Raw genomic sequence first — 27432 nt, 5'->3', positions numbered from 1 at the left:
GGGTGTTCCTGATGACTGGGGAGTCCAGAACCGGGCCATCACAGTTTCAGGATACAGGGTGGGTCAGTTAGGAGTGAGATGAGGAGAAAATAGCTTCACCCAGAGAGTGGTGAGCCTGTAGAATTCTCTACCACAGAAAGCAGCTGAGGCCAAAACATTGAATGTTTTCGAGGCAGAGTTAGACATAGTTCTTACGGCTAAAGGGTTCAAAGGGTATGGGGTGAAAATAGGAACTGATCTTAAATCAACGGTGAAGCGGACACAAAGGGCCAAATAGACTACTCCTGGTCCTGATTTCTGTGTTTCTATGAGATCAACATGAATCCGAACATGGAAACATAGTTGAGATCTCAAGAAAGCATTTACAGGATCAAAATAATACTGATAAACAAACTAAAAATAGCAATATGTCAGGGCTGTACATGCGAGTTTTTTTTAATTCACTTAGGGGATGTGGGCATTTATTACTCCTTAGCTGCCCCTTGAGAAAGTGTTAGTGAGCTGCCCCCTTGAACCACTGCAGTAGACCTACAGTGTCCTTAGGGAGGGAATTCCAGTATGTTGACCCAGCAACATTGAAGGAACGGCAGTATATTTCCAAGTCAGGATGGTGAGAGGCTTTGGAGGGGAACTTGCAAGGGGTGGTGTTCCCATGTATCTGCTGCCTCTTGTCCTTCTGGACAGAGGTGGTCGTGGGTTTAGAAAGTGGCAAAAAAATGAAATAAGCCTGAAGATATAAGAATGAGGTGATCAGAATAATGGTTAAACTTGCAAACAGTGGTAACATAAAGTGTCAAAGAACTAATGAATTATAAAACAATAGGACAGCTAAAAACAGATTAAACAATGGTGAGAGATGAATCAAACTGGACAGAAATGTGCACAGAGTCCAAACTTAAACAGGTGAACACTGCCAAAACACCATGAGGACTCTGCACTCTAGCAGCAGCAGCATTTTAAAGATGGCTGTGTGACCTGTTGACATACAGATCACTGGTTATAACCTGATCAGCCAGGGAAGAGCAAAGGGATTCTGGGCTAGATTACAGAATGGCAGGAGACAAAAGAGTGACATAACTAAGAGCAGGTTAGAAACAGAATTGCAGATGTTTGAGAAAAAAGGCAGGGGGATGGTCATGCTGAAAGTGGTTACAACAGAATAGCTACCCGTGGAAAGGAAATCAGAGATAAAATATGAAGCAAAAGAAAATGAAATTAGTAAAGGGGACAGACAGCAGTAAAAAGGAGATGTAATTATCCCAAATTAATTGGGAATATGATGTAGTAAAGGGGTACAGCGGCTCCTTCCTTACCCTGTAGGTAAAAAGCCCAATGAGAGAGACAGAGCACTGCTGGATCCAGTGAAGAAAATTGAACCTGAAGAGATAAGAGAAGTCTTTGTAGCGAAACATCTAGGCAATAGCAATCATAACAATCACAACACAAGGAGGTTTAACATGAAGATAGAGAAAGACAAAGCCAACAGCAATAAATTGTCAGGGAGGGGCCTGATTATAGGGGGTTGAGAATGAAATGAGGGAAATAATTTATAAAGATATATTCCCAAACATAGGCAGGAGAGCAGTGCGCAGAATATTTAACATAGTAGTTATTAGCAGCCAAAGGAAAAAAACCCTCACTAAAAATGAAGACCAGCCTACCCAGGTGCAATACACCATAGATAAATAACAAAATATGTGAAATTGAAACTACAGGAAAAAAGACTGACAACATAGAAGAAGATAACAAAAAGGATATTTGAGAAGGCTAGAAAAGAAGTCAAGAAATCTACTAAGAAGACACAATGCAACTACAAAATTAAATAACTATCAATATTAAAAGTATTTGTAATGAGTTCTGCAGAAATGTATACACACGATAAAAATAAAACTAGGATACAGACAGGCTCACTAAAGCTACACATGACAAAACATTCAGTTATTGGTGGAGAAATGGCAAGAATATTCAACAATTGAGAAAAGACAAAGATTTCCATTCACTTGGTGCTTTCCATGACCGATGGACTTTGCAGCCAATAAAGTAGAGCTGCTGTTCGAAGGTAGAAAATATGACAGCCAATTTGAATTCAGAAAGCTCCCACAACCAACCACATGACACAGATTGTCTGCTCAGTCTTTTGTGATGTTGACTGAAAAGAAAATACTGGTGACAGCATCAGTGGTAATACTCCTGTTATTCTTTGAAATGGAAGCCTTCCATGCTCACCCAAGCTGGAAGGTGGGAGCTCACCCAAACGTACAGCACCCCCTCAGTACTGCACCAGAGCGAATGACAACTTTGTTTTTTATCCGCAGGCCCCACAGTTAACCCGTCAAGTTAAGTGCAAGTGTGCTACTAACAGAGTTACAGAGACTAACATAATAAAATGTGAGGGTGGATGAACACAGCAGGCCCAGCAGCATCTCAGGAGCACAAATGCTGACGTTTCGGGCCTAGACCCTTCATCAGAGAGGCCCGAAACGTCAGCTTTTGTGCTCCTGAGATGCTGCTGGGCCTGCTGTGTTCATCCAGCCTCACATTTTATTATCTTGGATTCTCCAGCATCTACAGTTCCCATTATCACAGAGACTGACATTTTGGTTGTGACATTAGAAGGAACAATTTTTTAAAAAATTATAGACATTTAATGTAGAAAAGGACAAAATAGTAGACAAGAAATCAAATCTAAGAGACTGGTTCTGCTGAATTGTACATAGCGCATTGAAGCAAGACACAACAGGAGCATCATTACATACGTTTATTAATAAATCAGTAAAGCATCTGTGCCAGAGTGACCTCTAATGTGAAATTTTTAGATGCAGGAAGCGAGATAAAACAAATTTTAAATCAACTAAACACTAGTGCTTGGGAAATCATGGGATCCATGAATAAAAGATGTATTCAAGAAAATATCCTGGAGCTGAAAAGTAATGATGAATAGTCAACACATATTGTGCTCAACTTAATTTACTGAAAGAATGAACGAGGCTAATGTTGAATACATGACTGATGACGATTTTTAAAGAATCATTTAATGGTAAGCTGGTAGCTGGAATGAGTGAGCAAGTAGCAGAATAGATTGCAAGCTGACTACTGAACAGATAACAGTGAAGGAGAGTCAAAAGCAGTTACTGTGATAGGTTTGGATAATGTAGATAAGAAATGCCACAAAAGTACAGGAAGATGTTAAATAACTTTGGAATAGACATGTAACAGGCAAATGAAAACATAACTGTGTGAGGTTATACATTTCGATATCAAGAGTTAGAAGGCTGTGCATTCTTTAGGAAATATGTTTCTAAATGGGAGAGAGGGGAATGAGGCATCTAAGGGAACACAAAGAGTTCAAAAATGAAAATACAACCCCCAAAGAATTGCGCGTGCTGGAAATCAGAAATGAAAACTGAAGCTGCTGGAAAAACTCAGCAGATCTGGCAGCATCTGGAGAGAAATCAGAATTAACATTTTGGGTATTGACACTTCTTCAGGGCTAAAAAAAGATACTCAGGTTCTTTTCTAGAGACAAAAATTTGAAAAGCACAGAGGTTTATGTTGTGTTCTGTGTGCAGCCCTGGTTAAACCACACTTAGAACACGGGAAACGGCTCAGGTTTCCATAATTGAAACAGAATATAGAGCATTATACCCAGAATATTGTACCCAGCAGGAAACAATGAATGGGCTGAAACTGTTTTCTCTAGGGAATAGAAGATGCTGGGATGAGCTGCTAAATTGAAGACTTAAAGAGTCTGATGGAATAGGAAAGGCCAGAACTAGAGTCCTTAACTAACAGCTCCAATAGGAATTTGGGAGAAATATCTTTACCAAACAGCATGGAGAATGTGGAACACACAATCACAGGGATTGGTCAAGATAAGTATATAGATGCTTTTAAGTATCAGCTAGATGAAAGACAAAGGGATTGAAGAAGATATTGATGGGAATAGATGAATAGAATGTGATATGAAGCATAAGCATTGGATGGGCTGGTTGCTGTGCTGTAATTATTTTGTAACCAGAAACTCTCTATAGAAATTGTTTTCCACTGGGGACTGTTCATACAGGGAATCAAAATCTCTTTGATGTTGGTAAAAACCCTTTTATATTAGGACTTTGACCATCATGTATCTCTTTAAGATAATGAGACAAGAAGAAATAGGACCAGGGTCACACTATTTGGCCCCTTGAGCCTGCTCCACCAATCAATAGGATCATGGCTGGTCTGGCATTCATCATTGATAGTAGGAACTACAGATGCTGGAGAATCCAAGCTAACAAAGTGTGGAGCTGGATGAACTCAGCAGGCCAAGCAGCATCTCAGGAGCACAAAAGCTGACGTTTCGGGCCTAGACCCTTCATCAGAGAAGCCTCTCTGAAGAAGGGTCTAGGCCCGAAACGTCAGCTTTTGTGCTCCTGAGATGCTGCTTGGCCTGCTGTGTTCATCCAGCTCCACACTTTGTTATCTGGCATTCATCATGCCCACTTTCCCGTATCTTTCCCATAACCCTCAATTCCCCAACTGATCAAGAATCTAATTATCTCAGCTTTAAATATACACACAGAGTTCCAAAGAATCTCAACTCGGAGAAGAAATTTCTCCCCATCTCCGTCTCAGATAGGCACCTTTAATTCTGAGACCATTCCCTCTGGTCCTAGACTTTCCCATGAGGGGATACTTCTGCTCAGCTAAGAATCCTATATGTTTCAATAAGATCCCTCTCATTCTTCTAAACTCCAGTGAGTAGAGTCCCAAATTGATTTATCATTCCCCTCCCGAATCAGAGATCATCCAGGTGAACATTCTCTGAACTGCCTCCATGAAATATTTTTCCTTCAATAAGGGAACCAAAACAGCTCTCAAAACCCCAGATGTGGTCTCACCAGCACCTCGTACAGTTGCACTAAGAATTCCCTACTCTTATACACAAGCCTCCTTGAAATAAGGGCCAACATTCAATTTGCCTGATTCTGTACTGTACTGTGCTAACCTTCTATATTTTGTGTACAGTACCTCCAAGTCCCTTCATGTTGCAGCTTTCTCCAAATAGATAGCATTCTGTTCATTTTGGAAGGGAGAGCAAAAGAACTTCACATTTTCTCACATTATACTCCATTTGCCAATGTTTTGCCCACTTACTTAACCTATATGCATCTCACTTAAACTCTCTGTATCCCCTTCTCAATCTGCCTTTCCACCTATTTTTGCATCGTCTATAAATTTAACTCCAAACATTCACTTCTGTCCTCCAAGTCATTGACATAGATTGTAAATGGTTGCTCCCTGTGGAACCGCACTGGTCACAGGTCACCAGCCTAAATAAAGAGCCTCTCATCCCTGCATGTTGTTTCCTGCCCATGAGCCAATTCTCAATCCAAGCCAATACATTACCTCCAACGCTGTGGGCTCTTATCTTATGAACTAACCTATTGTGAAGTACTTTATTGAATGCCTTCTGGAACACCAAATACAACACACCTACTGGTTCACTTCTATCCACTATGGTTGAGACTTCCATGGTAAACACTATAAAATTAAACAGACATGATTTCCCTTTCATAAAGCCATGCTGACTGCTTGATTAGATTGTGATTTTACAAATGCTTTGCTATCACTTTCTTAACAATCAATTCCGATACTTCTCCAATGATAAATGTTAGGCTCTTTGGCCTGAAGTCATGGTTTTCTCTGCCTGCCCACCTTTTTGAATAGGGCTGTCACATTGACAGTTTTCCAATCCTCTGGTACTTCTCCAGAATCCAAGGATTTTCGGAAGATTACAACCAATGCATCCACGGCCTGTAGCTAATTCTTTTAGGATCCTAGGATGCAAACCACCTGAGCTGGAAGGATATCGGTTTTCAGCTCCAGGGGTTTGTTTAATACTGTTTCTTTAGTGATGGTGACGGCACTTAATTCTTCCCATGTATTATTGAATATTGATGGAATGTTCAAAGTATCTCCCACTGTAAAGCCTGATGCAAAATCCGTTTTTAACTCCTCTGCCGTTTCCTTGTTCCCCATAACCACCTCCCCAGATACATTTCTAACAGGTTTCTGTTCACTTTGACCTCTCTCTTTTTCATATATATTTTAAGCAGCTCTAATTGTCAGTTTTAATATTACTTGCTAGGTTGTACTCACAGTTCATTTTGTATTTCTTTATCACCTTTTCAGTTCTTTTTTGCTGGATTCTGAGTTTATCCCAATCTTCAGGATTTTTGCTGATGTTTACCTCCTTATGTGATATTTTTCCTTCAATTTTATCTTCTCCTTAGTTAACTATGATTAATTTATCCCTCTCTTAGAACCGTTTATTAGGAGAATCTAACCATCATGGATCGCTTTTACTTAGACAGTCTCACCGTCAGGATCCCTTCTCACAAGACAGTCTCACTAGTGAGGATGTGTTTATAGAGCTGTCTCACCATCAAGAGCCCTATTACAGAGGGAGATGGAACATTATACAGAGCAAGGTACTAAATTGAAAAGTAGAACCTCAAAGATCATTATTTCTGGATTATTATTGAGCTGCATATAAATTGACAGGGAGTTCATCAAGTTAGAGAGATGAGTATAAGACTGAAAGACTTTTGGGGAGAAGCAAGTGCTGGTACTGCGGAAAGAGTGGATTATGTACATGGGAGGCAACGGCCCAGTGGTGTTACTGCTGGGCTGTTAATTCAGAGACCCAACTAATGTTCTGCGGATGGTGGAATATAAATTCAATAAATATCTGGAATTAAGAGTCTAATGTTGACCGTGATTATTGGGAAAAACCCACCTGGTTTAAAAGGAGGGAGACTGCCATCCCTACTTGGGCGGGCCTACACGTGACAGTAGGAACTGCCGATGCTGGAGAATCTGCGATAACACGGTGTGAGGCTGGATGAACACAGCAGGCCAAGCAGCAGAGGGAGCAGGAAAGCTGATGTTTCGGGCTTAGACCAGCTTTCCTGCTCCTCTGATGCTGCTTGGCCTGCTGTGTTCATCCAGTTTCACACCGTGTTATCTCGGTCTACATATGACTTCTGACTGTCAGCAACGTGGTTGCCTCTTAACTGTACCCTGCAGTAAATGCTGGCCAGCTAATGAAGCCCTCATCACATGAATTAATAAAATAAAATTCTTGGGCCAGCGTTTTTGTGAATCACATACCTAGGGAAATAGGAAATGTTTCAAATTAAATAGTGGTGGCCAGGAATTAAATTTAGAAAGATGGACTATATCAATGACCAGCGGCGAAGTCAGACAGGAAAATAGCAACATGGGAAGGGGGCTCAGAGAACAGTAAAGAGGGGCAGAGAGAGCACACAAATTCTCAAGATTGGATAATAGAAGAATAACAAAAAGACTAAAGGCTCAATATCTGAACGCGTTTAAAATTCAGGGACGTGGGGAGAAGCAGTGGGCACCATTGGCTGGGAGATTTCTCCCTCCACAGACAGTAGGAACTGCCGATGCTGGAGAATCTAAGTTAACAAGGTGTGGAGCTGGATGAACACAGCAGGCCAAGCAGCATCAGAGCAGCAGGAAAGCTGATGTTTCAGGCCATTTCTGATGAAGGGTCTAGGCCTGAAACTTCCCGCTCCTCTGAAGCTGCTTGGCCTGCTGTGTTCATCCAGCTCCACACCTTGTTATCTCTCTCCACAGATATTGCCAGATATGCTGAGGTTCTGCAGCACTTTCTAGACCCTACTGTATTTTACCCAGATACAATTCATATAAAGATCAACTGCAGATGATGCAAAGAGTGAGCATTCGCAAAGTGAGAGCGAGTTGTTAAGTGATGGAGAGCAGAAACCAGTCCGAGATGGTGCTGCAGGAAGTCTGTGTTCAGGAAAATTGTCTTCAAAATTTAACGTGCAGTATAGCTAAATGGAGGCTAGTTGGTTCTACTCCCGGCCTCTCCCACCCCCACACTTGGTGCAGGCCTCTGGCCCCCTGCTCCCCACCTCGGGCCCGGCCTCTGGCCCCCTGCTCCTGCTGGTGGCACTGCTGCTGGCAGTTTCTGCGGCCTGTCCCATCCTGGCAGGCTGACATCACACGCCAAGTCTGTGCCAAAGTAGCAGCCATTTGGCGTTATAGATAACCGCTTCAATTCTGCTTTTGTACCATGAGTCAGCAGGAAACTGTCCGCTAACCCCGTGTACTGATATAAATGACCACTTGGTTTCCCTAAAGGTCAGTTGGTTGGTGGGTGCAGCGTTGAGGTAGCTGTGCTCTTTGGCACGTACCTGTGTGAACCTGGAACCCATGAAATGGTGCCATCTTTTCCCTTCCATCCACTGTGGTTCCAATCGATCGCACTTGAGACCGAGCTTGGAAGGTGGTGCCGTGGGATAGGGCAGAGATGTTGGGCACGTGCCCCGGCAGTCGGAATATTGGAGACGGCTCCTGGGTAACTAAAAGATTTGAGCGCAAAAGATTATGTCTGGTCAGCGACTGCAGCACTATTTATAAATACATTATAAACTTAATTTATAAATACAATAACTTCAAGGAAGCAAACAGTTCTTGGTTCCAAGATAATAATTAATTAATATTTCATATTGAAATGTCCATCCTAACTCACGTGAATGAACAACATTCATAATCCGTTCGCCCAGCAAAGCTCAGCAAGTGGAACGACTCAGCCAATGGGAACTAGCTGAAATGTTCCAGATCTGGTCAAAGGTTAGCACTGCAGCCACACAGCGCCAGGGGCTCGGGTTCGATCCCACCCTCGGGTGACTGTGTGTGTGGAGTTTGTACATTCTCCCCGTGTCTGCGCAGGTTTCCTCTGGGTGCTCCAGTTCCCTCCCACAGTCCAAAGGTTTGGCACGCTTGCCTTCATTGCTCAGTCCTTTGAGTACAGGAGTTGGGAAGTCATGTTGAGCTTACACAGGATATTGGTGTCGTCTCTTCAGGAATACTGTGTCCAGTTATGGTCACCTTGTTATAGGAAGGATATTGTTGCAATGGTAGCACGGTGGCTCAGTGGTTAGCACTGCTGCCTCACAGGGACCCAGGCTCAATGTTATTCTCGGGTGACTGTCTGTGTGGAGATGGCACATTCTCCATGTTTGCATGGGTCTCCTCTGGGTTGGTGCTCCATATTCCTCCCACAGTCCAAAGACGAGCAGGTTAGGTGGATTAGCCATGGTGAATGCAGAGTTACAGCGGTAGGGAGGGAGGGGTTGGGTCTTGGTGGGATGCTCTTCAAAGGGTCAGTGTGCACCCGATGGGCCAAATGGCCTACTTCCACACTGTAAGAATTCCATGATTCTACGATTAAGCTGGAGGGTGTTCGGAAGAGATTTACAAGGATGTTGCCTGGTACGGAAGGTTTGCGGTATAAAGAAAGGCTGGGACTTGATTCACTGGAGCGTAGGAGTTTCAGAGGTGACCTGTTAGAAGTTTACAAAGTAATGAGAGGTATAGATTGAGTTGATGGGAGTTGCCTTTTCTCTAGGATGGGGAATTTTAAGACTAGGGAGCACATTTTCAAGGTGAGAGGAGAGAGATTTCAAAAAGACATAAGTGGCAAATTTTTTTATGCAGAGAGTGGTTCGCATATGGAATGTACTTCCTGAGGAAGTGGTAGATTTGGATACAGTTACAACATTTAAAAGGCATTTGGATAAGTACATGAATAGGAAAGGTTTGGAGGGATATGGGCCAAAAGCAGACAGGTGGAACTAATTCAGTTTGGGATTATGTTTGTCAAGGACTAGTTGGACCAAGGATCTGTTTCTCGCTGTATGGCTCAGTGTGCAGGTTAGGTACACTGGTCGTGCTAATTTGCACAGTGTCCAGGACAGTGCAGGCTAGGTGGATTAGGCATAGAAGGTATAGCCTCAAAATAAAGGGAGAGCAGATTTAGGACTGAGTTGAGGAGGATATTCTTCACCCAAAGGATTGTGAACCCGTGGAATTCCCCACCCAGTGATGCAGTTGATGCTACCTCCTTGAATGTTTTTAAGGCAAAGATAGATTTTTGAACAGTAAAGGAGATAAGGGACACTGTGAGCGGGCGGCTAAGTGGAGCTGAGTTCACGGAAAGATCAGCCACGATCTTATTGAATGGCAGAGCAGGTTTGATGGCCAGATGCCCCTATTTCTGATGTTCTTATGATCCAGAGGTTCTGAAGTGGATTGCAGTTTGAAGAGAAGCAGCAGTAAATGAACGGACTGAGACAAAAAACTATTCATCTCTTTAAAAACTTCCCCACTCCCCCGAGTATTAAAATCATTACTGGTTTACCTGTGATCTCCAGTATGTAGCTACCTACAACATATAATGTATCAAATCTAAGCGTGTTAAATTTCACATCCCATTCATCCAGGTGAGTTATCGCATTCCAGTAGGTACTGGCAGAAAGAGTACTGTAAGCAGATTCACTCATAACTTTCAAAAGGGAATTACATAATATTTATAAAAGAATAATTACAAGGTTTTTATAAAAGCTCTGTGCTGTTAATAAAAGCACTAGGAATCAGTCAGTACACATTACATTGTTCTCCTTGTTGTTTCAGTCATTTTGTAACAACAGTCTATGTTAGTGTTTAACCTTGACAATGTGCAGCATAATGTACCACTTTATTCCCAATTCCTTTAAATACCCTGGCTAACTGATCCTCACATGTTGAATTTTGACAGTGACTTCTACAGTGTCATGCTTTCTGTGCAATGGAAAACCTCTCCCGATTTCTGCCTTAAATCAAATGTCCTGAATTTTTGCTGGCTCAGGATGACTTGGGGGCAGGACCCAATTCCAAGATTCACGCCAGCATTCCCCGTTTCGGTAATGTTTGAGTGTGCAGGACAAGGGTGAACACAGACCACGACCACCACCAGCAGCTCTTCCTCTGTGGCAGCATCTCCAAGATGCTCTGCAGAAATTCACCAAAGATCCTCAGACAGCATCTTCCAAACCCACGACCACTTCCATTTAGAAGGACAAGGGCAGCAGATATATGGGAACATCACGTCCTGCAAGTTCCCCTCCAAGACAGTCACCATCCTGACTTGGAAATATATCACCGTTTCTTCACAGTCGCTGGTCAAAATCCTGGAATTCCCTCCCTAATGGCATTGTGGGTCAACCCACTGCAGGAGGACTGCAGCGGTTCAAGAAAGCAGCTCACCATCACCTCCTCAAGGGGCAACTGGGGATGGATAAGAAATGCCAGAGAGCCAATGATGCCCACATCAATTTTTAACAGGACAGCTTAGAAGCAGCTCTTTAGCACTTGCCGGTTCCATTGCATGAGTAAACATTTTAACAATCCCCATGAGTCTCTCTCTCTCTCACTCTCTGGACTCAGTTCATGGCCTGACAAAAGAGGGGTACCCCAGTCACAAATGGCTTTGAAATGATCCACAGACTGAATTGTTTAAAACGTTCAATTTAAAAGATCAATAGATATCTCGACTGCAACATTTGATTGTAAGGCACAGAATTTCCATCCCAGCAAAAAATGGCAGAAGTTCTCGGATATCCCAGGGAATGCCCCTGCACAGGGCATTTTTAATCTTCACGGGGCTGAGAGTGGAGTCAGCTGGGGGTTTGGTTGTTCAGCCTCTCGAACTGGGTGCATGTGATGAGGCAAGTGTCTGTATACCAGAGTGTGCAGATCAGGACCAGGTAAGAACAGGTCAGGACCTCATTTGTATAAACACTACTTCTTTAGATCCGGCCCCAGGACACCATTGGAAGAGGTGGAGTATGGAATCCTTATAGCAATAAATCATCCCTTTTGGACAGATAAGGTAACCCTTTGAGAGGTACCAGATGCCCTTTGAGACTGTGGAAAAAAATTGCATAAAATAAATGTAGACATCAAATTGTCAAAAGAACTGTCAAACTACCAAAGAACTATTACACCACAGAAGAACTGCCAAACTGGTGAAGAGACCAGTCAAAGCTCCTGGCCTTTTAACTTTTTTTTTTAAAAAAAAGTGTACAGAGTTAAAAATAAATAATTTCCTGTTTCAATGTGATTACTGTCAACCTGAGGATTTGCATTACTGGATTAGTACCGTTTATAATGATTTCTCATATGACAGTGGGGTGATTTCCATTCCATAATTTGATAGCCACAAGTAGTTTTAGACTCTGATGTGTAACTCTGAATTTCAATTCTCATTGTAGTTGAATTCAATTTAGTTTTTATGAAGTGAAGGAATTTAAGTTTAGTAAATGTATTTTAAAACGAGGAGTGTTTTTGCTAGTATAGTGAAGACTGAAATATATTTTGCGTAATACAAATTTACTTTTATTCAAATTAGTACACGGCACAAGAATAGGTGGGAAGGCAAATGATGAGGATAATACAAAGAGTTTGCTGAGGACCTGGGACTCTGCTCCAACCTCTGCAACTGGATCTTCAACTTCCTAACCCATAGACCACAATCAGTAAGAATAGGCGACAACACCTCCTCCACCATCATCCTCAATGCTACTGTCCCACAAGGCTGCATATTCAGCCCCTTACTATACTCCCTAAACACTCATGACTCCATGCCCAAGCTTTGTCATAACTCCGTCTACAAGTTCGCTGACAACATGACTGTTGTAGGCTGGATCTCAAGCAAAGACAAGACAGAATACAGGAAAGAGATAGAGAGAGTGTGCTTGGCAGCATGTGAAAGAATATAATCTTGCCCTCAACATCAGCAAAATGAAGGAGCTGGTCATTAGCTTCAGGAAGCAGAGTGGAGGGCATGCCCCTGATTGCATCAATGGTGCTGAGCTGGGGATGGCCGACAGCAACAAGTTCCTGGGAGTGGTGACCACCAACAATCTGTCCTGGTCCATCCAAATCAATGCAAGGGTTGAGAAAGCACAACAACATCTCTACTTCCTCAGGAGGCTAAGGAAATTCACCATGTCCACAATGACTCTTACCAATTTTGATAGATGCACAATAGAAAACATCCTATCTGGATGAGTCACAGCTTGGTATGGCAACTGCTCGGCTCAGGACCTTCAGAAACTACAGAGAGTTGTGAACGCAGCCCAGAACATCATGCAAGCTGACCTTCCATCCAGTGACTCCATCTACGCTTGCTGCCTCAGGAAGGCAAGCTGTATCAAAGAGTACTCCCTCCCTGGTTACAATCTCTTCCGCAGGCAGAAGATACAGAAGCTTAAACAAAAGGTTCAAGAACAGCTTCTTCCCCGCTGTTATTAGATTTCTAAATGCACCTCTCGAATTTTAAATCGAATGTTGATCTCGTTCTTTGTGCGCCTTCTCTGCAGCCGTAACATTATGCTCCTCACTCTGTGCTTTTACCCTAATGCACTTTGTATGGTGTGACCTGCCTGTACTGCATGCAAAACAAAAACTTTTCACATTACCTCGGTACATGTGACAACAATAAATCAAATCAAAATCAGGTTACATTCTGCCTGGAAGAATAATGGAACTGAATATTATTTTGATGGAGATAAACCGCAGAAAGTTACAGAACAGAGGGATTAACAGAAAGCCAGCGTCCAGGTTCAGTGGGTACTAGAGAAGGCAGATAGAACACTGGCCTTTAATTCAAGGTGAATGGAATTTAAAAGTAGGGAACAGTCAGACCACAGCTGCAATACTCTGGAGAGCTTTGGGCCCCTTGTCAAAGAAAAGGTAAATTGGCAATGGAGGCAGTCCAGAGGAGATTCACTAAGTTTCATCCTGTTTACAGAAGGACTGTCACATGGAGGACAGGTAGAGTAGGTTGGGCTGGACTCATTGTAATGAGAGACAACCTTATTGAAGTAGACAAGATTCTTTGGAAATTGACAAGATTGCTTTCCATGGTGGGAGACTCTAGGGCCACAGGGAACAATCTCAGAACAGGGGTCATACATTTCAGACAGAGGAGGAGGAATTTTTTTTTTTCCCCCCTCTCAGAGGGAAGCAAATCTATGAAATTCTTTATTGCAGAGGATTCTGGAGGCTGGGGGCATCGTTAAATATACGCAGATTGGAGGTAGACAGATTTCGGAATGACCTGCTTCCATACCGCGGGGATTCAATGGAAAGGAAAGGGTTTTGAGGGTTGTGCGGAAAAGGCAAAGAACAGAAGTTGAGGATTATCAGGTCAGCCAGGATCACAATGAATGGCACAGCAGACCCGATGGGCTGAATGGCCTAGTTCTGCTCTTAGGTCTAATGGGTCCTGAGGTCTGCTCATGGTGGATACTCAGTGGGCTGGCCCAGTAGATGGAAGGATAAACAGGGGTCTGGGTGGCATTAGTTGACAGGAATTTTGCAGACCAGCTATAAAGGGCCAGCTGGTAGGTATGGGGCATTGGGTGGCACGGAGATAGTATGGGCTGGCACTGTTAAGGAATGGGGAGTCCCTGGTGTGAAGATGATGTAAGGGGTATAGGCTGGAGGGCTCTTTTTGGATTTAACATGTTTTGTTGAATCTTCCACACAGTGCTGTGGCGTGGAGGTAGGATTTTCACACGGCCTGTTGCCTTTGCTCTCAGTCTGGAGGAGTTGTTTATTTCCCCATTTAAAAATAAGTCAGGAGTGTGATGGAATACTCCCCACTTGCCTGGATGGGTGCAGCCCCAACAATACTCTAGAAGCTTGACACCATCCAGGACAAAGCAGCCGCTTGATTGGCACCAAATCCACAAGCATCCACTCCCTCCACCACCGACACTCAGTAGCAGCAGTGTGTACTGTGTACGAGATGCACTGCAGAAATTCACCAAAGATCCTCAGACATCACCTTCCAAACCCACAACCACTTCCATCTAGAAGGACAAGGGCAGCAGATACATGGGAACACCACCACCTCCAAGTTCCCCTCTGAGCCACTAACCATCCCGACTTGGAAATATATCGCCGTTTGTTCACTGTTGGTGGGTCAACATCCTAGAGCTGCCTTTCTAAGGGCATTGTTGGTCAACCTACAGTTAGAAGGTTTTTTAAAGTTTGATGGAAGGTGGGTGTTGCTGACTGGGCCCAATATTTATTTCCCCTCTGTAGCTGCCCTTGAGAAGGTAGCGATGAGCTGCCTTCTTCAGTCACTGCTGTCCATGTGCTGTCGGTATGTTTTTTAAGAAAAAAAAAACTTTCCCTTCCCCAGGTGTCAGCATTTTTTTTAAAAAAAGTGGTAGCACCCTGGCCTTGGATTCAGAACGTTGTTGGATTCAGACTAATTTCAGAGACGTGAGCCTGTTACCTTAGTCGATCCTTCAGTGCAATACAGACAAACTGCTGCATTGTCAGATGTGCTCACTTCAGGTAACTTATGTACAAGTCCCCAGTCATGTTTGCAAACATTTCTACAGAAACCACACTTTAAAAATACTTCTTGGACTTCAAGTCATAATGAATTCATGAAAGGCACTATATAAATACTGCCCCTTTTTTTCCTAGCTGTGCTTTGTAATTTATAAAACCTCCTACATCAAGTTATTCCCTTGTCTCTTCTGCTCTTAATGGGGATCTCATGGAGATCTATAACAGGATTAGACAGGGTAAACGCAGGATGGATGTCCAGGGCGTCCAGACCAGGGCTCACAGTCAGGGTTCAGGACTAAGATGTGGGGAAATTTCTTCACCATGGGGAGTGATGAGCCTGTGGAATTCTCTCCCACAAGAAACCATCGAGACAAAAACACTGAAATGTTTGAGGAGAAGTTAGGGACTATAATTATAATTCTCAGGGCTAAGGGGGTATGGAGAGAAAGCAGGAACAGGGGACTGATTGGATGATCATGGTGAATGGTGGTGCTGGCTCCATGGGCTGAATAGCCTACTCCTGCTCCCATTTTCCTATGTTTCTATGTTAATAAATATTCTCATATTTAATGCGATTGGCGTGTAACAGTTTGCACAAGTCTGGTTAACATCTACAGCTTGTTGGGTCACACTTCACTGTGGGTAACCCTGCATCAATTGAAGAATATGCCAATTGAAAACTAACACAGAGGTGCTTAAAAACAAATTAAACAACACAGATGCACAAAAATGACCAAACAACAACCAGTCAAGCAGAAGCTGGCAATGAAATTATTCAAACACTTTGTCAAGATCATTTCGGCTACCATTTCAGAGGGCAACTTAAGCACAGTCAATTGCAACATGTCCATAAGAATATACAGTTTGCAATAAATAATTATATACACACACAAAGTTGTAACAGTTCTAATATTAAAGGCCTCTGCAGGGAAGCCTTGAGTTTTCACCAGGTTTTATAAACTGATTCAGGTGACACAGCAGGCTACAACTTGCCTTTCAAGTCTAGGATTATTTTTTTGGTTGACAATGGATTGTTTATCTAGCGACTACAGCACAGCACCTGCAATTCACACAATGAAATGTTACCATTACTAAAGTTTGATAGATATATTCTGTAATGCATTTTAATTAGATGGTTAAATTTCTCCAAAATACGCACATTTTGCACCAATTGCAAGGAGACTACATCCCGGGATGTTGTGCTCCAAAGGGTAACGTAAACAGCTAAATTAGGGACATTACGCAGTCCAGATGGACTGCATTCTCGGTACTTAGGTATAAAACGCACGAGATTCAAAAGCTATTACTGAACTTTTCCAGTCCTGCATGGATATGGGGTGGGGCCAGAGGACTAAATGCTGCCCGAAAAAGAGAGCGCGGCTTCAACATCAGCTATGTAGAGGTATTTAGGAAAGGAATGGCTTCTGGAGAGGACCCAGGGCCTAACTTAGTCAATCGGATGGTTGATTGGCCACTGGTAGGCTTTCTGCCCAAATTACAAAGAAGGAGCAGGAAGTCCTGCCTTGGGGAGAAAGGGGTTGATGGGGAGCCAGGAGCAAGAGCAGGAGGGTGCCTCTCAGCAGGCCCCACCCTGCCCCAGGTCCAGTGCTTGGTCTTTCACATTTTAGTGCAGTCAGAGGGACGGCCTCCCGCCAACACCCCTGCCAGCTCATTCCCCCAAAACAAACTGACAGCAAGCACTAAATAAAGTACTAAATAAATACCAAAAGTACAGTGGATTCTGGAAATCAGAAACAGAAGCGGAAATTTCAGGAAAATCTCAGCGAGCCTGGTAGCATCTGTAGAGGGCCTAGCGCAGGGCCAAATCTTTCTCATCCCGCCTGCATCCCGAGGGAATTGCAGCCCAGGCACGATGAGGAATTTAATTGAGTCTTTAAGGGCCACAAAAAGAACCTCAATTGGCAGCAGGGCAGGAAAAGCAACCAAGGGCCTCCTGCTCAGGACTGAACCGAGGCGGCAGGAAGGTGGGAGCTATCCATACAGAATCCTGCTAGGATCAGACCTGAAGAAGGATCCCGAACCGAAATGTCAACACTCCTGCTCCTCTAATGCTGCCTGACCTGCTATAGTCCTCCAGCTCCACACTGTGTCGACTCGGACTCCATCATCTGCAGTTCCTGCTATCTCCAAGATTCTTACCGTGGTTTGGTCTACGAGTGACCCACAGGAATATGGTCGACACTTAACTGCTCTCTGGACAATTAGGGATAAGCACTGAATGCTGGTCTAGCCAGTGATGCCGCCTTCGTGTGTGAGAATGGAACAAACTCCCAGGGCACGTTCCTCAGGCAGCGATACCCACATGCCCCTGTCCACCAAGAACTCCCAAGTCCCACCAGCAAAATGGAATGACAACTGCCCTCTGTCTGACACATCGGGATCCACTGATAGGAGTCAATCAGGGCAGCAGGGCATCATCAGCAGTAGCCAGTGCTAGGGGTGCAGGCAGCAGTTGTAATGGGAGAATGTGACAGGTAGGTACCACTGAAGCATACAGCCTGGGTAATGAAACAGCTTCAAGCAGACAGTGTGAGAAAAGTTGTTACGCCATGCAGAGAGAAACCTGATAAATATAACATTGAGCCAACTTGTGGTGTGATTCAAGCCACCGATCTAAAATTGGCTCAGGAACATGAAGCAGGGAGCACCTTTGAAATAGTTGATTCTCAGGCTGCAGAGGAAGATGCTGTGGTGTTCTCCAGGGCTCATTACAGAGCCCTTCTGGTTCTTGGTTAACAATCACAACCTTAATAAGCAGGACATTAATTGCAGAATACACGAGGAATGTTAATCAGCGGCATCAGAGTCCTCTGTCTGATATGGGCAAGCTGAAGGTATGGGCAGATACAGAGCTCTGTGAAGGGATTTGCTTTGGAAGGAAGAATAAAGGGAGACATTATAGGAACCTAGGGACATAACCAAGCCCATTTGTCCCTCAAGAGTGTTCCAATATTTATTCAATTCCCCGAATGATTTGCAACGTGGGACTTGAACAAGTACTGTGTGGGCAAACGCATGGCAGATGAAATATAGTGTGGATGAATGAGAGGTTATCATTTTGGTAGCAAAAACAGGAAGGCAGATTATTACCCGGTGACAGATTGGGAAGTCTACGAAACCTGGGTGTCCTTATACAGCAGCAGGCAGTGAAGAAGGTAAATGGTATTGTTGGCCTTCACAGCAAGAGGATTGGAGTACAGGAGCAGTGATATCCTTCTGCAATTGTACAGGGCCTTGGTGAGACCACACCAAGAGTACTGTGTGCAGTTTTGGTCTCCTTATTGGTGGAAGGATGTTCTGGCTAAGGAGGAAGTGCAACAAAAGACTGCTTCCTGAGACAGTAGGTTTGACGTATAAAAAGAGGGGCCGGATCAGTTAGGACTATATTTAATGGAGTTCAAAAGAATGAGGTGGGATTTTATAGAAACCTATAGAATTCAAACAGGATTCAAAGGGTAAATGCAGGAAGGATGTTCCCGATGACCAGGGAGTCCAGAACCAAGGGTCACAGTCTAAGGATAGAGGATAGGTCACTTAGGGCCGAGATGAGGAGAAACTGCTTTACCAAAAGAATAACAAAAAGTGTGAAGCTGGATGAACACAGTAGGCCAAGCAGCATCTCAGGAGCACAAAAACTGACGTTTCGGGCCTAGACCTCTCTGATGAAGGGTCTAGGCCCGAAATGTCAGTTTTTGTGCTCCCGAGATGCTGCTTGGCCTGCTGTGTTCATCCAGCCTCACACTTCGTTATCTTGGGTTCTCCAGCATCCGCAGTTCCCATTATCTCTTCCCAAAAGAATGACGAACTTGTGGAAGTCTCTACAACAGAAAGTGGTTGAGACCAAAACATTGAATGTTTTCAAGAAGGAGTTAGATATAGTTGTTAGGGCTAAAAGGATCAAAGGATATGGAGAGAAAGCGAGATCAGGGTGCTCAGTTGAATGAACCAGATCAGATTGAATAATGGAGCAGGCTTGATGGGCTGAATGGCTTACTTCTGTTCTTTTTTGTGTTTCTACATAACATAACACTACCTTCTGATCTTTGCATAGCTTTTAATAGTTCTTGCATAACAAAAATTGATCAGTCTCAGGTCTGATATTTGAATTAATCTTTGAATGCCACAAATTGCAGAAAGAGGCTATTCGGCCCATTGGATCTGCACTGACTCTCTGAACAGCATTCCACGGTGCTCTTACACTCCAGTCCCCTTGGAATAAGGGCCAACATTCCATTTGCCTTCCTGATTCCCTGCTGTCCCTCTGTGCTAGCTTTCCGTGTTTCGTACGCAGTACCCTCAAGTCCCTATGTGTTGCAGCTTGTCTCCAGGTAAATAATACTGTTCTTTTGTTCTCCCTTCCAAAATGAGCAACTTCGCATTTCCCCACATTATACTCCATTTGCCAACTTGATTTCTCCACTTGCTTAAGGTATCAACATCTCTCCGTAAACAGTTTGTATCTCTCTCACGTCCTGCCTTTCCACCTATTTTACGTCATCCGCCAATCTGGCTACATTCACTTCCTTCCTCCGAGTCATTGACACAGATTGTAACCAGTTGCAGTCCCAGCATGGATCCCTGTGGAACCCCACAGGTCGCAGGTCACCAACCTGAAAAACAGCCCCTTATCCCCACTCCGTTTCCTGCCCTCAAGCCCCAATTCTCTACTCATACAAATATATTACCTCCAATGCCATGGGCTCTCATGACTTAGCCTTTTGTAAGGTACCGTATCAAATGGCTTCCAGAAGTCCAAATACAACTCACCTACTGGTTCCTTCCGCTGAGGAAATGGTTGGAGCACTGAGGCTGCCTTGCCTATTCTGTTTAAAAAAGCCAATCTACCACCAGTGTGTGCCGGTCCAAAACCTTTCCCACTGCCAGTAAAATTCCCGACTGGAGGACCTGGTCGGACAGCTCACCCTCCCTGGCTCTCCGTGATTTTATTAGCACTCCCACCTCCCTTTCCTCATACCTCACTCCCTACCCTCACCTCCGAACAGTATTCCTGATCTCCAAACTGGGAATATTTCTCCATTTCCCTAAAGCGGAGTTTCCTGTACAATTCATGGTTACTCTGGGTGTCGGCCAACGGGTTTGTATCAGACTTCTACTCCTTTGTATTCTACACCACAAGATAGAAAGATCACTGTTGCACCAAGATGGATTTTAATGAGGTCCACACATAGGTCAGGGGCATCAGGGTCACAACAGGGAGCTCAGTCATTGTCTAAACAGCTGTCGAGCCAGGTCAGGGCTGTGAGCCTTAGCCAATTGTAGAACCAGTGACTCGCGATGGTGGGAGAGCTAGAATCTGAAAGGCTACGGCTGCTTTTGATGGCAGATCCTTCGGGAAGAGAACTTGTGCCTGCTTTAAGCATGAGAGACAACAGGAAACAACTTCATGCATTCTCGGACATGCTGCTCGTCGAGATTGAAAATGACAGGCTTTGATTAGCACCGGAAGAGGTAAGTGGAAGATGCTGAAGTTGGTGGGAGAGAGAGATGGTGACACAACGGGGACATGAGCAGAGGCCAAGCCCTTGAGTAAATCACTAATCAATGGAAGGGTTCCTTGGTGTTTGGGTCTCCAGTTTTTGCTCATTCCTCACCATTTAGAACATCCTCTACTCTATCCATTTTAGATCCAACGTGGATGATATCACATTTGACAATTTGAAAGATTATGTAATCCACTTTTAAACAGTTTACGTTGTCTGTTCACAGCTTTATAATGTTACATTTCAATCTGGGCTAATGATAAGGCCATTGATCTGCCTGTCATTGCCAGGCTCTCTATCCAATTGTCTCCAAAATAATCAATGAATAGTTGAGGCCCCGGTAAAAATCCCTGCAGAGTGCCGCTGATCACATCCTGTTAATGTGAAAACTCGCCCATAATAACTCACCCAAAACTCTATTACTTCTCTGTCAAGCATTAACATCAATAATCTGCTCTCCATTCCATAAGGTTCACCATTAGCTAACAATACTGACTATACTATCCCCAACATTGTTATTAAGTCCCTCTGCTAGAAATGTTAACTATATGGGATAGGCTCAAAAGGACTGAATGGTCTCGTCCGGCTCCTCTATAATTATGTTTCTATTACTTCTTGTGCCATAGTGTTACAGTCAGTTTGGTCAATTACTGTGCAGTGCCCACTCCCAGCCATGCAGACTGCAAGAAGCTTAAACCTGTTGGACAACTGACTAAAGCCCAAGAATCCAGCACTTCCATCTACCAGAGCATCAATATCTGCCCCTAAAATGTTTGACCACCTTCTGGAACCAATGTCCGGTGGTCTGCAGCTCAGCCTCCAGCTCCAACTCTGAGCTGACAACACCAGAGTTGCAGGAGAGGTATTTGCTCTAGATCACATTTGCAACCCAAAAGCTGCCACACTCTGCAGTCACAACACAACACCTGCCATCTTCATATGTTACTGAGTCTTAATTAAGTAATCAATTCTTGAGAAGGCCAGCAAAAAGGCACTTACATCGAGACAAAGGTAAACCTGCGATTATCTCCCTGCAGCAGGAAACATTAAGAGAATTCGATCGAGACGTTCAATACCATGAAGGGTTAGATTAAATCCACAGATACTACTTTCAAGTAGTACTTTTGGAACACTGCATTCAATTCTGGTATCCCTGCTATAGAATAGATGTTGTGGAACTTGAAATGATTCAGAAGAGATTTACAAGGATGTTGCCAGGGTTGGAGGGTTTGAGCTACAGGGAGAGGCTGAACTGGCTGGGGTTATTTTTGCTGGAGCATCAGAGGCTGAGGGATGACCTTATAGAGGTTTATAAAATCACAAGCAGCTTGTATTGGCTAAACAGTCAAACTCTTTTTTTCCCCCAGGGTAGAGGAGTCTAAAACTAGAGGTCATAGGTTTAAGGTGAGAGGAAAAAGATATCAAAAGGGACCCGAGGGACAACTTTTTCCACACAGAGGGAGGCATCTGGATGGGGATATGAATAGGAAAAGCTTAGACAGACACGGGCCAAAATGGGACTAGATTAATTTAGGATATCTGGTCAGCATGGACGAGTTGGACCGAAGGGTCTCTTTCCATGCTGTACACCTCTATGACTCGAAGACTGAAGGAATGGTGACTTTGGGACACAGAGAGAGAGAAATGGTAGACAAATCAGAGGTGACAGGATGTAAGTATCTTTGTTACAACATCAAGTTGCTCTGATCTGGGGTGTTGTTACCTAAAGGGGTAACAGAAGCAGATTTAAGACTGACTTTTAAAAGGAAGTTAAACATTTCAGTGTGTGACATGCTCCTTCAAAACTAGCATAGTGAAGTCACTGGTTTCTCTCTGCATTGTGTTATTTAACGATTCTGTGCCTGATTAGAACAGGTTCCTTAAAAAAAAAACCAGATGAAACTGAACCTGTCCTCCTTCTGTTTCTCTGTTTACTGCCTGAGTCACCGTGACAACACCCTCTACTTCCTGGTGAAGCTGAAACTGTTATTGCCTGTCATGGGGAAGAGCGAAACTGGTTGGAACAGATATAGTGGAAAGTGGTGGCGGGGGAGGGGACAGATGGGAACTGGGAATGATTACCGACAAAGGAAGTAGACTGACTCATATATGGAAGCAATGGGAGAAGTGATAGCATGTACAGTCAGCTGGTCGCAAGGTCAAAGCATAGCCTCTCTGCTCTAGAAGGGCGACTGCCGAAGAGGAAACTCCACAGTAACCATGTTTAAAAAAAAACTTATCGCTCGTGGCCCCATTTAAATTGTTGAATCTCAAAAGTCCTTTGAACATCTCGGAGAGATGCAAACAATGTGTTTTGGAACAGAGCAGCAGCTCTTGTACTTAGTATTATTGCAGAGTTGATGATAAGTACTGTTGTTTATTTCCCAGGTCTAACTGACTACAAAACCCTCTCTGTTAGGAACTGATAAATACCATTCATTGCTAGGCTGGGGTGTGTCCCACTGGCTGATCTGTGTAGTTACCAGGGTTAGAGTCCACACAATTGACTGACTGGAAACCACTGGGGAAACTTTCTGAAATTCCTCAATATTAAACAAAGTGAACTAGAGATTTTCCAACAGTATTCTATTTGCTGCTGTCTGTTTTGCAATTTGCTCAGTCCCAGCTCACTGAGCGCCAGCACTGTGCCATTTAAAGCAAACACAGAATATTATTTACAAGATGCTGACAGGCTGAATACCTATGAATATAACTCAGTCTGACTCACAGCGAGTCTCAATAAGAAACACTTCTAAATGCCAGTATTCTAGTTTCTCCCTTGTGTACAGCTGAAATGCAGCCAATTCTTCATTTAACTACAGAGAGGTCGTTTTCCACAGCAGCATTGAGGCAGTCATGGTGTTATGACAGTGCTCTCTGCTATTGGATGAACATGTTTGACACCGCAGAGTTCAGCGAATGGCAACTCAGGAACCTCAGTGAGAGATGTAGGGCATAGCTGGGTCACATCATTCCTGAAAGCCAGTGTGGGGATTTGTCAAAGCGGGCTTTTCTCAGAATGTTCTAAGTGTGTTTCAGAGACGATGAACTAATTTGAAGTATTGCTGTAGACATCAGCACAGTGCTAAATGAGTGCACAAGCTGTTTTTGGTTATGTTGGTTTGAGGAAGGTCAGATGAAATGCTGGGAGGGCCATCTCATTCAAATAGAGTCACGTACACCTGATCTGACAGATTCCAACTCAACATCTCACCTGAAAGGGCATCTCAGGCAGCACAAACCTCTCTCAATGCCTCACTGAAGGGTCAGCCTGGAATGCACAAACACGAAACAGCAGGATGCCACTCGGCCCTTCAAGCCTGTTTCACCATTCAATAAAATCAATGGTGGATCTAACTTTAACCTTAACTCTACATGCCCATATATCCCCGATAATCTTTCATCTCCTTGCTAGAATCTATCTACTTCTGCCTTAAAAATATTTAAAGATTTTGCATCCACTATTTTTTGAGGAAGATATTTCTCTGGGGATTGGGAACCTCTGAAAGTAGGTTTCCACATCTCTCTTAAATAGGCAACATTTATTTTCAAACAATGCCCCCTAGTTCTAGATTCTGCCATAACAGGGAACATTCACATTGCACCTGGTCAAGTCATCTCAGCATCTTATAGGTTTTGATTAAGTCACATCCCCCCCTTGTAAACTCCAGGGGAGACAGGCCTAGTCTATCTAGCGTTCCCTCATAAGGCAATCCACTTATTCCAGCCTAGGAAACCTTCTCCGAACTGTTTCCAATACATTAGCATCCTCCATAAGTATGGTGGCCAAGCCTGTACACAGTCCTCCAGATGGGGTCTCACCAATACCCTCACCAAAGTATCACCTCTGTAATCTAGCATTGAATTCCCCTCGTAGTAAAACATTATATTTACAGAAACCATTTTATTGACCAGAACCTACGGCTGAAGGTTGATCAAATATTCCAATTGATCATGAGGTCCACCTTTTTTTATTCAGTCATGGGATGAGAACATCGCTGACCAGTCTGCCATTTATTACCCATCCCAAATTGCCCAGAGGGCAGGTAAGAGTCAACCGCATTGTTGTGGGTCTGGAGTCACATGTAGACCAGACTAATTAAGGATGGCAGTTTCCTTCCTTATGGGACATTAGTGAACCAGATGAGTTTTTCTAACAATCAATAAATGGATTCATGGTCATCATTCGACCTTTAATTCCAGATATTTATTGAATTCAAATTCCACCGCTTGCTGTGGTGGGATTCGAACCCGGATCCCCAAGCAAAGGGGGCTTCTGCAATGACTGTCCCACTACAGAGGGATGTGACAAACAATAATCTACCCTGCTGTCCTCGGACAAATCTGTCTGAGACTGGAGATCCATCACCTTCATCCCCTGTCTTTTACTGGACAGGGGAGAGAGATTAGGGACAGATAAACGAGGCCCCGACCCACTCATTTTCTGCACTAGTCTGGCCAATTACAGCTTTCAATGACAGGCTTGCACCGATGGCTAATTTTTGCCAGAATGGTTCTAAACAAATACATTTTTCTTTTTAAAAGAGCAGAGAGGATAATGTCTAATTTGACAAAGATAAGCACAAGGGGAAAAAGGCAGAAACATAATATGTAGAAACAGAAATAGGGCATTCAGCCCAATGAGTCTCATTCAATGAGATCATGGCCGATCTGATAATCTCCAACTCCACTTTCCTGTCTTTTCTCTATCACCTCTGATTCCCTTCCTGTCTGTATCAGTCTTTTAGATCGAAACAGGATCTGAGATATCAGTATGACACAGGGAATTTTAAATGGGCTTGAGCTGATGTGAACTTTTTTTTTTAGTTCCCTCAATCACTTCTTCATAATTTTACTTCTGTGCACTTCTCATCGACTGAGCCACCATTACCAATGTTTGCAGCGTCTCCTTTGGAAAATGGGTTTCACATGGCTCACTCTGCACAGTCCAACCTCAGTGGCTATCATTCCCACATTTCCTGGAGATCCATGAGTAAACCTGCTCAGGTCCCAGCTCTCTGTCCACCTTGGCCTGGGGATGAGTGTTAGTCATGTAGGGACGATATGGCCCCGAGTGATGCTCCGTATTGAGCTTTCCCCAACCTGTAATTGATACTGGAAGTGGGGTCTCCCAGGAAATTGCCTGAAGGATACAATCATACCTTCGAAGGGGTTGAGAAGAGTTCCAGGGGAGGTGTGCATGGCCTGTTCTGCTGGCACATTCATGATGAAATTCCTCTGTGCAAAGTTTCTGTAGTTATTGATCTGTTGCAGTATTTCATACAGCACGTCCCCTAAAAGAGAAATTGAATTAAAACCCTTTGTATTGGAGGATTTCTGGATTTTTCCAACCGTTTCATTGGGAATTGTCCCTGACCCAATCTCAGTCCTACTGCCCTCACTGCGGAACGGCCTGCAGGCATGGCATCAACGTTCCCATCAGGAACTATCTGTTGACAAGACACACAGGGGTCAGTGACATGGAATGAGTCCGCAGTTTGGGGCTTTGTAGCTTTGCTACATGACGGTCCACTTTGGCACGAAGCAAAGAAACATTCTGCCCTTCCTTAGCTCATTCCCAATCCCATCAGGAGAGAGGTTCCAGAATCCTGGCCATTTCAGCTCCAGCTAATCTTCTAAACCCGGCCACTGGAAGCACAGGGGCAGCACTATGAAGGAGCAACTCGATATATCATCCTTCCTTACTGAGTAAGGTGTTCTCCATCTCCTTTCTGAAGACTTACACCACAATTGTAATGTGTCTTGAGATGTTATGTGTGGTACTATTCTGAAACACCTAACACATGCCCACCTCACACATGGGCTTCTGACCAATAAAGTGAGAGTCCCTTCAATCTGGTATTTACACATCGCCACCCCCAACCCTGCTACTGCCCCCACCGAGAGAATTAAAGGGCCTTGCCTAAAGCCACAAACATTACTTTCTGAATTGTGACAAAGCGAATGGAATCTTCCAAGCTGTTTTCACATGGTCCGGCAGGGGACACTATGTTAAAGTGTTGTGATTATGTTTTTAGAACCAATGGCTGGGAACCTCCTTTATGTTGATCAGCATGTCATAGATACTCATTAAGACCCTAGCTCCACTGAAATTACATCCCCAGGCACAAATTTGTTGGCCAGAATGGGAAGCATATGTTTTCAAAGCCAACTATGAGGCATGTGCCTGACTTCTGCTCCAGGGACGACAAATTTCTTCATGTTATGCACCTCCATCTAAACCAAACTGCTTTTCATTCATTCACGGGATGTGGGTGTTACAGGCTGGGCCAGAGGGCAGTTTGGAATCAACCACGTTGCCGAGAATCTGGAGTCACAATGAGGGCACAGCTAGGCAAGGGTGGTAGACTTCCTCCCCTAACGGGCACGAGCGAACCGAACTGGTTTTTCAGACAATAGTTTCATGGTCATCAGGAGATCTTTTTTAATTGAATCCAAATTCCAGGATTCCAACCGCGGCCCCAGAAAGTTGCCCGAGTCTCTGAATTAATAGCCTATTGATAATACCACTAGGCCACCGACTTCCTAAACTTTCTGGGTGCAAAGTCTTAAAGGCCAAGGTGTGAAGCCTGCCCGAGAGGCAGAGGCTGATGCCAGCAAACCTTATCATGGGAGAAAATGGGGTCTCCTCAAAAAGGTACAGATCCAAGAGTGG

The 27432-nt window shown here is 43.8% G+C and overlaps 1 protein-coding gene across 6 annotated transcripts in view; it reads right to left on the bottom strand.

The window, feature by feature from the left end:
- etv7 (ETS variant transcription factor 7) overlaps positions 1–27432 on the bottom strand; it is a 62286-nt gene that overhangs the window by 9257 nt on the left and 25597 nt on the right. For 4 of the 6 annotated variants that reach the window (XM_048552948.2, XM_048552946.2, XM_048552949.2 and 1 more), the window contains 2 exons: positions 25919–26050; positions 8235–8402 (listed from right to left, as the gene is read on the bottom strand). In XM_048552948.2, the coding sequence (XP_048408905.1) occupies positions 8235–8402; positions 25919–26050 (300 nt within the window). The remainder of the gene's footprint in view (positions 1–8234; positions 8403–25918; positions 26051–27432) is intronic. The other 2 variants (XM_048552951.2, XM_048552947.2) reach the window with 2 other exon arrangements.

The sequence above is a fragment of the Stegostoma tigrinum genome, chromosome 21 (genome assembly GCF_030684315.1).
Source record: "Stegostoma tigrinum isolate sSteTig4 chromosome 21, sSteTig4.hap1, whole genome shotgun sequence".
NCBI lineage: Eukaryota > Metazoa > Chordata > Chondrichthyes > Orectolobiformes > Stegostomatidae > Stegostoma > Stegostoma tigrinum.
Note: the sequence above shows the minus strand (reverse complement) of the source record. Positions and strands in the feature narration are given on the sequence as shown.